The sequence below is a fragment of the Kryptolebias marmoratus genome, unplaced genomic scaffold (assembly GCF_001649575.2).
Source record: "Kryptolebias marmoratus isolate JLee-2015 unplaced genomic scaffold, ASM164957v2 Scaffold33, whole genome shotgun sequence".
Lineage (NCBI taxonomy): Eukaryota > Metazoa > Chordata > Actinopteri > Cyprinodontiformes > Rivulidae > Kryptolebias > Kryptolebias marmoratus.
In genome coordinates this window covers 79,305-91,859 of record NW_023665767.1, presented here as the reverse complement: position 1 = coordinate 91,859, position 12,555 = coordinate 79,305, and the positions used below count along the sequence as shown (strand labels likewise).

Genomic DNA, 12,555 nt, shown 5'->3' with positions numbered 1-12,555 from the left:
TTCTTCAGTAATTTGTTAATCATCCAGGCCACATTTCATACACATAAATGTATTTTTTTAAGAAAAAGCTGAATGTGTTGTTTTTTTCATATTGAGATTAAACAATATATGCATTCAATTCGATTTTCAATTAATCAAAAAGCAAAAACAACTATATTGTCTTGAACTTTATTTTGACTTCAAAGATTTTCTGTTTTCATCTCATGTGGTAATTTGACACAAATGTTGCTTCATCTGCACCTCTCTTTTTTCCTTTTCTATCTCACAAATTGTGGTATGTGATTTTTAATTTTCTTCTATTAATATTGTTCCTTGTTGCAAATAAAGTAAAAAAAAAAAAATCAGACATCAGTCATACCACAGAGTAGTAGAAGACGCAAATGTCTTCATTCCTTCACGCTAGGCTAGCCAAATTATGTTTGTTTGTCTGTTTGTTTTTAAATAACATGAACCCTCTGCACTTTAGTATTGCAGTTTGTTTGGTTTGTGGCTGTTTTGTTAACCGGACCCCGTCCATGTTACTGAATGTGTGCTGAGCGTAGATACACCGTGGATGACGGTGGTGCTGAGGCTGTGAATGTATCAGTCCGCCGGGAGCTGACTGGTAATTTGCGGAGCTCCGGAATCAGGAGGACAGCAACGTAGGATCTATTGGCAAGAAACATATGACGAAAGTATAAAAGTATAAAAAAAATCCTACAGCCAGATTAAGCGAAGAATAAGTTCTTTCCCCCCCAATGTCTTGTTCCATATTCCCGTCCAGTCGGTGGCGGTAAATGTCCCTATAATGTGATTTGCCAACCGCCTTTAAAGGACAGAAGAAGTGGGATTACGTCACGGTTTTGCTGCAGGTTGCGGAGGTCCACGGCCACAGTGTCCACGGTCAGATCCCTGTTTATGGTAGGGGTGCAATCTAACCAGCAAGCTTCCTCCGACTATGGCCGGTGGTGTGTCAAAGCCGGCCGTGGCTCAGCTCGACCCGGGCCGTCCTGTGGTGCTGTAAGGAAGCGGGAGCACAGCAGGTCCGGCTCCGCACACAGAGAAGGCCTGTTTGTTTTGGTTGTTTATCCAAGGCCTGCTAACTAACCCAGCTTAATTAATGCTTCAGAAGCTAAAGCGCTGAAAGGGGAGACTTGTCTTCAAGCAGCAAAGGAAACTCAAAGGACTGCTGTTTAAATGCTTTAACCCGTGTATAAAACATCTGTGTCGTGTCCGCCTGTAAAATGTGGTTGAAGCTGTTCTTTTTGCTGCTCTATTTCACGGTGCTCTTTCTGCTAGCCAGAATTTTTGAGGCAGTAGTTTGGTACGAGACCGGCACGTTCGCCACGCAGCTCGTGGATCCAGTCACTGTAAGCTACACAAAGCTAAAGACTATCCTGGAGTGCAGAGGACTGGGATACTCCGGCCTGGCTGAGAAGAAGGATGTCAGCGAGCTGGTGGAGAAGTCAGGTAAAGCAGCACACCTGCGCCGACCAGATCAACTCACAGGAACAAATGGCTGCTAATCATGTGGTTGTCTGTTGTGTTAGCAAAAGGTCTCATGAACCATTCGACAGTGGTTCATGCTGACTTTCAGAAAGTAATCATTGCATGTACGTCTACAGCTGATTAACAAGATGGCTGCCACAGCTAATCAATGAGATTCACCCCAAGTCGCTCTTGACGTTGTAGGGCTATCCTGTCTGGCCTGGGAAACACCCTGGGGTCACCCATAATGAGCTTTTAAGTGTCACTGAAGAGAGGGGTGTTTAGGTTTCTCTCCTTCACCTGCAGCTGACCCCAGATCAGTGGCTGAAGATGGATTGTTTAAGGAACGGTTGTCCTTCTGGGGTCCTAGTATTACTTAAAGGAATGCATATCGCCCCCCACCTTTCATGGCAGAGTTAGTTTATAACATCATCTCATGATGAGAAATGAGAGGTGCAGCCGTTTTGGTCAAACTTTGAAAATAACTTCTCATGTCACATCACATGATGTCACACTCCGATTATGTATTGTGAATGACTCAGCTCCTTCCGTATCAAATTTTAGCTCAGTATCTGTAAAACTGACTGAGGTACAGCCATTTTTGTGGTGGGCATTTTGAACTAGATGGACTACAAAAGTTGATGAGGCGTAGACCATCCAGTGATTACTTATCAAACAAAATACTGTATCCAAGGTACATATTTTTGACTGAACCCATGTTTCTTTGTTTTTACGCAGTTTGTTCATATTTTCAGCCATTACAGCTAATTTCTTTCAGGAAAAAACACATGGGTGAAGTGCAAATGTGGAACAAAGCCCATTCCATTTTTATTTTTTTGTACAGAGTACATTGGTAATTTGTGTGATAGGGGAAAAATGTAAAAGCTGAACACTATTTTTGTTGGAAGAGACGTGCAATGTGAAGGACAAATCCTAAGCTCTTTCTGCTGTCTTTAACTCACAGGAGAGCTGACTCAGGGAGAGCTGTACTCGGCCATCAAGAAGGAGAAGGAGCAGACCGAAGCAGGAGATTCCACTACCACAGTCTTCAGTGGAGAGATACACTTCTATGAGTTGGTGGAAGACACTAAAGATGGGATCTGGTTGGTTCAGGTGAAAATGCTCCCAGAAAAGAAATAATTCAAGTTTTTTAAAGTGGGCTTGTCTGAAGGACTTATGTGTAGTGTGTCACCTTGAGTAAATGAAATGTCCCCTCACATTAGAACACAAAGGCCTGGTCCCAGTACTCGCACTTCACCCTGCGCCCCTCTATGAAGCGTGTACTCAGTCGAAGTGCATTGAAGGGTTAATGTGCGCAGGTTACAAGCATGCAACAATTGGAGAACAGGGACAGTACGGGTTACGTCTTCAACTTGCGCCTCTGCGTCATAACTGCGACATCCAACAGGGCGGACCGGTCGCTATTTTGGTATTTTTAAGAAGGTGCCAGTATGATTTTAAAAGTACAGTTTAGGTATTTTTGCTTTCCAAAGTCATTGCAGGAGATATTTGGCTGTTCAAATGTATTTTGTTATGACTTGTTGAATACGGAGCAAAGTTTGATAGTATTCACACCTGTACAGCAGAGTGAAACAATAATTATTTCAATACTTTACATTTAAAAACTGCTTTTTTTGTGAAAGATGCTCTGTCACCACTGCCATATTTCCACCTTCTCATTCAATACCCTTTCATTGTCAATAAAGATAATTTAAAAAAAAAAAGAAAAGTCACATGCAACGATGAATTGTGGGTAAATACTTCGCTGAAGTCCTCTTGGATGCGGGCTTAGCCGAAGGCTGGATGTAGTCCACAAAGGGGGCCGGGCTAAAGAGCACTCCGGAGAATTGGGACTCACTCAAACCCTTCAGCATGAAGGACATGAGGGTGGGATGAGGGTGCAAGTGCGAGTATTGGGATCGGGCCAAAGAATAAGGTGTGATGTTTGTGCCACACAGTGAGACAGATGCATGTGTGCATATTAATCTGAGGAGACAATAAATGTGTGTGTGCGCTGAACTCTGAGATGACTCCTGTTGGGAACTGGCGCTGTAAAAACAAATTGAACTGAATATTTGAGCTCGATCTCGACCTTTGCTCCATTATTGACCCTTTCGTGTGTGTTTGCAGGTCATAGCCCAGAATCAGGAGGCTCTACTCAGTCCGTCTAACTGGGGGAAAATGGTGCAGAAAGTTTCTCAGTTTGGGATCAGAACTGGAACCTTCAACTGCTCCAGTGACAATAGGTAGGATAAAAATAAAACACTTTATTGACCATAGTTCTTGTTTTACAATGTTTTCTATCTGTAACAACTCTGCTACTCCCCGTCACTTCACACAGTAATACATATTTAAATAGACCTTCATTCCAAAAATGTCTTGTTGCAACAGTTGAAGTATTACTCCTGAAGTCCTCCGTGTTTCTTACCAAATGTTTTCACACATTAACACTCCAACATTGTGCTTACAAGATTTTCTTTGGTTTTCTACACAACTTTACATTGCTGCTCAGTGGCGGCTGGCTAATAGAGGGCGCAAGGGCGCTGCCCCACCACTCACATTACCTTGAAAAAGACGTAAAAAGTTTTAATAAAAATTAAATAGTAAAATAAAAATATTTCGATATATATATATATATTTAGTTGTGTAAGATAAATATTTCATAGTTAATGTTTAACTCTTGTTAAAAGTTGTACATGCGCAGTAGCTCCTCTTCAGTACAAGAGATAGGACTGTTCAGGGCGCACCTCTCCTGCACCCAGAGCTGCTGAATGCAGCTGTGTTTATATTTCACCGCCTCCCGCCGCCGGAGCATGGGACTCCCGCCATGGAGGCTGACGTCACATCCGTCTGTCATAAAGTTCACCTGATTGAAAAGTCGAGCCGCGGGTGAGCTGCCTTTTATTTAAAGACAGTAATAAGTTCATTACGTGACTAAGTTACATACAAAAGGCAATAAAGTTCATAGTTAATAATTAGTTAAAGAAAATTTATGCTAAAATCTGTTAGAATGTTTGGTTTTGAATTCTAATCGGAGTGAGACATCCGATCTTCGTTATATTGTACGTTCAGAATACGTGACGTAGTGAGTGCTCTCACCATAAAACAAGCTTTGACGTAGTTTCTCCGGTAAAGTTTTGAAAAATAAGGGAGAAAACAGGTCTTATAAACGCTAAATGTGTCCTACAGGCTTGTGCCTTGGGAGACCTCCGTCTTTGTAAGTATTGGTGTGTTCAGGAAGCACTTATGCATTTATATGTACATTATAATGTTGCATTTGTTGTTTTAATTCATGTAAATACACTGGTGTGATACCTTTAGTATATGTTTTGGTCCAAAACATATACTAAGGTATCACATAATAGACATATACCAAAACCTTTGGTATATGTCTATTTTGGATTTATAGCCCCCCCTGGAGAAAACTCCACCAGCCGCCACTGTTGCTGTTGTGTTTTGGTGGTAACACATTACTGTCAGAAAACCCAGATTCCTCTCATTCAGTTGTTGCAAAGTAGTTAAATATACAGCCAGCATTATAATAAAAAGATAATATTAAAAAAATACAGAACACTACTGTATGAATACTTCAATTATTTTTACATTTTTATTTTATTTACTTATGTGTTTTATTTGTTAATTCAATAATTTATTTTTATTTTGTTTTATTTCACATTAAAATTAAAAGTCACCTGCCACTTTTCATGCTACAGTTTTAGACTAAATGCTAAATGGCTTGCATTTGTATAGAGCTTTATCTAGTCCAAAGACCCCAAAGTGCTTTACACTACAATCATTCACACAAGATCATCTTATGGAGTTGTAGCTCTTAGTTAAACCATGACAATAAAGTAATGTGTGATATCATGCTCACAGTATGGGTTGTAAATGACTGTCAGCTACTAACACATCAACTTTAACTCAGTTTTTGTGTTGGCCAACATCGATTGGCTGTGGCGTCCAACTGGAATAGGGTTGGCTTCGAAAGGTATTCACTTGTAGGTTTACGTCCAATGAATGTTTCCAGGTTTCATTAGAATCTGTTCAGTCATCTGTGAAAATCCCCATTGAACATACAGCTCCAGCTGATTACATTTTGTTGACAGTGTGGTCAAAAATTGTCACCACAGCCAGCTGATATTAAAAAATCCTATGATTCTGTCAGTTTTACAGGTATTGAGCTAAAATTTTATGTGCTATATCTGAGAGTCATTTAAACCACCTACTTTGAGTGCTGACATCTTCCAGTATTGCATGAGATCATGCATAACACTATTTTTAAGGTTTGACCAAAATGTCTAAAACTGCAACACAAGATAATCTTTGTTTAAATCTGACATGAATTGGTGGTATGTATTGCTAGGTCTTTAATTTGCCATTGTGAAATAAACATTTAGCTGTGTACATATTGTTTCCTTGTCAAATGAAAAAAGTGGTTCCACTGCAGAAATATCCGTTTAGTGCTAATACTTAGCTTCTGTTTTTTCCACCAGGTCATGCATTAAGCGAGGCTGGCAGCGCTCCACTCTCATCATGTCAGCTCCTCAGACTTCAGCGTCAAAGGGAAAAGTCATGCTTAAAGAATACACCGGTCGTTACATTGAAATTGAACAAATCTTTCGCTGGATGACCTCTCATGTGGCCAATCGAATCAAAACCCTGCGTCATTCTGAACAGCTGATAGAGGAGTGGCACTCTGAACCAGCTCGCTCCACGAAGATGTTCCTGTTTGCCGATCTCTCTCAGCCTCCCGCCTTCTTCTCCTCGCTGTCTGTCAAGTTTACTGGCAGGATTGAGTTCATTTTTGTCGATGTACGTCACTGGGACAACCACAGCAGTCTGTCAGACATCGGCGTGACACAGAGCCCTGCTTACATTCTCAAAATGCCTGAGGGTATTTATCGTTATGGCAACAGGTGATTTATTTATTTTAAACATAGTTATGAATTTCTTGGCACTTCAAAAAGAAATCTTGATTTCAAACAGTTTTTTTCTTCACCTTCTTTTGTCTTCTCCATCTCTTCTGTTTCCTCCCTTCCTTCTTTCTCTTCTCTTCACCACTCCTGCCATCTCAATAGTACTGGGGAGTTTCTGTCTCTCGCTGCCATGGATACGTTTCTGCGTTCAGTCCAGCCAGAAGTCAATGATTTATTTGTCCTAAGCCTGGTCCTCATCAACCTGCTGGCCTGGATGGACCTCTTCATTACACAGGTCAGGAACAGTTGCTGCAAGGAACAAATAGCAGTTACAGTACCTTGAAAAAGTATACACACCCCTTGAACTTTTCCTCATTTTGTCACGTTACACCCACAAACTTTAAATTCTTTTACTGGGATTGAAGTGGAAGGAAAATGATGCATGGTTTTACTCTGATACCTCTAGCTAAAATCCACTTCCTAATTAGTAACAAGAATTCACCAGTGTGTAACTTACCCTTAGTATAAATCCAGCTGTTTTGTGAAGGCTTGTTGGTTCTGTGAACCGTCCCATCAGCTGGTCCATATTATGAATGTCCCACTTGGACCTGGCAGTGTGAGCAGGCTTTTCCCACCTCAGCTGTTTTCACTCTGACACTTTGTCCTTGATTTAAAGTAACTCCTCCTGCAGACAGAAAACATTTTCTCAATGAAAAAAAAAATCTCACCACTTCTAACTTGGTCATTGGCCAGCTGAACAGTAAGGAGTGGATTCATGCTCCGCAAACCCAGCATGCAGTCCGTGTCTTATGGTCTCATAAAACAAAGGTTGGGTGGCAGCAGTGACTAAACATTAGCTCTGCTTGTAATTTCTTTGTTCATAAAATACAAAGAGCAGTGGTCATGCACCACACTTGTAATTACCCTGACCCCTGATACCCCCACCCCCCACAGTCTGAAAACCACTGTGTTACTATATGGCTGTGGCTTATTTGTCATAAGAGTTATGTTTCTCTGGATGTAACCTTCAGAGACAACTTAAGGATACAAATTTCAAATGACCACCAGTATCAAAAGTAAAATGCTTCCAACGCTAGTCCTTCCTGTTCCAGTGTTTTGTTTTTTTAACAACTTTACATAACTTTGTAATTTGTTTCTTTTCCTCATATGATTAAGTGTAGATTTCTTTTAACTTGCGAGTTGAATGCAGCAACTAACAGTGACCAGTTAGTGTTCATATAATAAACAACTGAGAAAGGACCATTCAGCATTATAAATGTTTACTTTTAGCTTTCATACTTTAGGTGTGTGAAAATTCTAAAACACAGCACTAGAAAGAATAAGGACATATATTACTCTTCTGTATTTATTGTCTATGTGCAACATTTATCCTTTTTCATGGACAGGGAGCAACAGTCAAACGCTTTGTAGTGCTGATCCGAACACTTGGAACCTACAACTCCATATTGCTGGTGTCCTGGCTTCCTGTCCTGGTATGACATCATCTGCATCAACTGATTTTTACAACTGACTTAATTATGTCATGGCTGTTGGTAATTTTTAAAAAGTCTCCCGGATGTAATATGATCATTCATGGCAAAATTGGGAACAACATGGTGTCTTTTTCTCCTACATTCATGGCTATGTAAGCTGTAGTCCTTGTTCTTTGTTCCATTAAGTGAGCAGACTGTGAGCCATTGGTTGCAGCACTGACTACACAGCTAGTAGTCAACACGAGCCATTCAAAACTGAGAATGGTCTAGACTTACAAAGTCTTCGAGACAAGCATTCACTTCTCTTTTGAAAAATAAACTAAAAACATCTGGTGTTTACCAGGTTCTAAAATTATTTAAGTCTAACCTCAAATGTACAAAAACACACAAAATGTTTTTGTCATATTATCTTTTAAAAAAAAAATGAAGCCAGAAGAAAAAAAGCTATGGGTGAAAAACTAAGTCTAGTCTGGGATCAGAACATGAGTCGGTATCTGGTGTGACCACCGTTTGCCTCACACAGTGCCACACATCTCCTTCACATAGAATGGATCAGGTTGTTGACTGTGGCCTTTTACACTTTTAAAACTGCTGTCTGATTTCAGTGCTGTGAACTTGCTGGCTTTCTGTGAAAATCTTCTACCAAACATACTACATTCATCACACCTGCAACAAGACTAGTTTCATCCTCAGACCGGCGCTTAAATATTTCTGCCCAGAGTGAGCTCTGTGCCTGTAGCACAAAGAAGGCACAAGAGCACCATCTACTGAAATAAAGATACATCAACTGAATGTGAAAAGTAACTGAAAATGTTGAATATTTTCCACCTGTTTTAAGGTAAAAAGAACATGTACTAATATCTAAATTACTACACAAACAACCTTTGTTTTCATACAACACTTTATCTGTAGAGTACATGGAGATATTTAAACTCACCTGAAAGTTGGTGTCTGGCTTAAGACTGCTGCAGACTCTGCAAGAACTGAGAACATTGTTCTCTCTCCCAGGGCTGCAAGAAAATAATGCGTTTTTTTGTGTGTGTGTGTGTTTCTCATGAAATATAAAATGTCCTGGCTAGAAATAACTTTGTTCTTCTCATCCCAAGAAAACAATTTTCTCAGTTCTTGTAGAGTAATCAACAAGCATGAATCCAGTCAGTTTCTTCAACGGTTGTTGGTGTCATGTTTTGAAACAAATAACAGTTTTTGTTTTTTAATTCATCTAGGCTCTCCTTCAGCTGCCCTACCTAAACACATTGTACGGTTTCAGTCTGAAGCTGCTACGTTATGCTGACACCACTACACTGGCAAGTTTAGTAAGAGCTGACTGGACCTTCTACTCATCCCATCCAGCACTTTTCCTGTCCACCTACCTGGTCCACGGCCTGTTAGTTGACTACTTTGAGAAAAAACGCCGCTGTGGCACCAGGAACCAAGAGGACAGTACTACTAACTTGGAGTGGCTAGCCAGTTTGTGGGACTGGTATACCTCCTATCTGCTTCACCCAATTGCATCACTACAGCAGTTTCCATCTGATCACTCAGACTGGGAGGATGATCCAAATTTCTTCTTTGAGCGTTTAGCTTTCCCAGATCTTTGGCTTCGTCCACTGGTAAATGTAGATTACATTAACCTACTACCAACCTGGAGGCTGAAAGCTATAAGTCAACATAACGAATGTGTGCCTGGTGTACAACAGGATGAGGAAATAGAGGGCCAAGAACTGTTGGATTACTCTCCTGCAGGCCTCAGCAGACATTCACACAGCAGCACAAGGAACAAAAGAGAACTGTGCAATCAGAACAGCAACACAGACATGTCTTTAAGCAGTGATAATAATCTTATCAACACCTGTCAGTGTGTACAAACTGATGCTGTGTCATCCTTCTGTTGCCATAGAAATGGAAGCTCAACATCAGTTATCGAGATGCTGGAGGACAGTCACGTCACACTTCAAGGGGTCTACAATCAACAGCAGTATGATTGGTCACAGTGGCCCACTGACATGCTTCTCTGTTCAGAGTGTGTGGTGTGTCTAGAGAACTTTTTGAGTGAGGAGCTGCTAATGGGTCTGCCTTGTGGCCATGCCTTCCACCAACAGTGCATTGTAGTGTGGTTAGCAGCAGGCAGGCACTGTTGCCCAGTTTGTCGTTGGCCCAGCTACAAGAAGAAAAAGCAGAAAGTTGCACCAAGCAGCACCAATGAAAGCAATCATTTGGACTGATCAACTTTGATAACTGAACCCTTCTTATCCTTAGAAGCTCACTTGGCTACTTAAATATCATAATTTACAAATCCAGATTGGGACTGCAGAATTACCAAGGTGAAAGCATTGTCAGTAAATGATTTTGGTTGCTGCAATCATGAGCAAGAAGTCAGCTCAATTCTAGTCCTAATTTAGGAACAGTAATAACCATTATACCAGTTGAAACTAGCAAGACAGTCATATTAGCATATGTATGAAAGATATATCCTGTATCAAAAAGACTGCAAAAGAAGCTTTGCTTTGTGTTTTCTAAAATGTAATGAGCATTTTATGAAAGATTTCAGGGCAAATTGCTACAGGCCAACATAATAAAGATGCTTCAATTTAGTTTCAGTTCAGTTCAACGCAATTTACATAGCGGCAATTTACAACAAAAGTCAACTAAGGGTGCTATACAAAACCAAGTCCACCAAATCATAAATCCATATTCAGTTTAAAATGGATGCAGGTTTAAATCCAATTACACACAGTTCAATTCAAATGTATGACAATACAGTTACATACAGTATATTATAAAATGTCAGTTAGTAAATGGGTATCTAAGAAAACCAGCAGATTGTGTCAAATGTTCACTTTAGCGTAATCCCCCATCTTGAACACCACATTAGCAGTGGAAAGGAGCAACTCCTGTTTAACAGGAAGAAATGTCTAACAAACCAGACTCAGGATGAGCAGCCATCTGCCGTGACCGGCTAGAGATTGAGAGGACAGGAAAAAGACAAAAAGGTGTTGAGCCAGGTGTAGTTTCTATGAAAGAAAACAAAAACAAACAAAGAACACAAGGTTAATGGCAGCAATAACTTCATGTACAGGGTTTCCCCCAGAAAAGAGGCTAAGTTTGGTGGTAGGTGGCCGATCGCCGGCTGACTGGGATTTAGTAAAAAAAAAAAGATTAAAGTTGACAGGAAAGTTGAAAATATGGCTATTTATTATGTGATATTGTAAGATATTTGTGCCAAATATTTACACAACTACAGTTTTACAAAAAGGCACTTTTGAAATACTTTTTTAAACAAAAATACAATTAAAATAAATACAAATTGTTTGCATCTAATTGGAATCCTAATGTAAGTCACATTTACAAATAAATTAACATTATTGAAAAAGTGCAAACAAGGCACCAACACGTCTCATGTTAAGGCCAATGAATAACAACAGAGAACTCTGAAAAATAGACATGTTGTTCTGTACTGTGCTTCTTGTGGCACAGGCTGCATGTTGGGTCACTACATGTAACAATAAAACAAAGCATATCTAATGATGAATTTAATAGTAACATTTTACTGGTAAACAAGGATGATATTTTCACTAAGCACAAAACATGTTTACCGTATTCGGTTTTGTAAAGCCACCCGCTGAATTTGAGCTCAACTAACCATTTTTGGTTAAACCTGATAATGTTTATGCTAACTCCAGGTAGCTGAAGGTGTCTCGGCCTCAGGGCTCATTAGAGTCACGCAGGGCTCCGTGAACAGCATGCGGACCTGAGCACGCAGTGCAGGCGTTTATACTTGGCACTTACATCTGTGCAGTATTCTCCAAAAAGACGGGGGGCAGTACGCTACGTAACCAGTGAAATTACGATAAAAGAAAAAGACAGCAGATAGTTGTCACATCAATATGTCTGCATGTATTCAGGAGGAAGAACTGTTGTGTCAAACTGTTGTGTTCCTGGCTGTGATACAGAGAGGATGTTTAAATCTAAAGCATTCAGTTTGACTTTCATTGATTTATTTGCTTTAGTTGTGATTTGCCCTTCATAGGACTAATATTTCTATAAAAACTCCTTTTTATCAGCTGCAGCAGTAATCTCCTTCCATGGTTTTTGAGCCGTTTGAATATCTTTGTGATCTCTCACAGAGGGATCATATAAAGGCCTGATACAGGCGAACCAGTTCCGCTAGAGCAGCGGAATTGTCCATTTTGAATGGAGCATTGCGCATGCGGTCCGCGGCAAGTTACAAAAACTAGGAGGTGCACAATCACATGACGCGACACCGTGCAGGGGCGGGGGACAGCGCGATAGCGTCACTGTTGGGCCAGCTCCTCCGGGGGAATCCCAAGGTGTTCCCAGGCCAGCCGAGAAACATAGTCTCTCCAGCGTGTCCTGGGTCTTCCTCTGGGCCTCCTCCTGGTGGGACGTGCCCAGAACACCTCACCAGGGGGCGTCCAGGAGGCATCCTCACCAGATGCCCGAGCCACCTCAACTGGCTCCTCTTGACATGGAGGAGCAGCGGCTCTACTCTGAGTCCCTCCCGGTTGACCGAGCTTCTCACCCTATCTCTAAGGGAGAGCCCAGACACCCTGCGGAGGAAACTCATTTCAGCCGCTTGTATTCGCGATCTCGTTCTTTCGGTCACTACCCAAAGCTCGTGACCATAGATGAGGGTAGGAACGTAGATCAACCGGTAA

The 12,555-nt window shown here is 40.9% G+C and overlaps 1 protein-coding gene across 1 annotated transcript; it reads left to right on the top strand.

Moving 5' to 3' along the window:
• Positions 1 to 622: 622 nt before the first annotated feature.
• rnf103 (ring finger protein 103) lies at positions 623 to 11,063 on the top strand. The gene is made up of 7 exons (XM_037974388.1): positions 623 to 1,449; positions 2,432 to 2,580; positions 3,598 to 3,713; positions 5,961 to 6,383; positions 6,546 to 6,678; positions 7,790 to 7,876; positions 9,103 to 11,063. Exons 1-7 carry the CDS (start codon positions 1,224 to 1,226, stop codon positions 10,099 to 10,101), a joined length of 2,133 nt encoding a protein of 710 aa, XP_037830316.1. The 5' UTR covers positions 623 to 1,223; the 3' UTR covers positions 10,102 to 11,063.
• Positions 11,064 to 12,555: the final 1,492 nt, after the last annotated feature.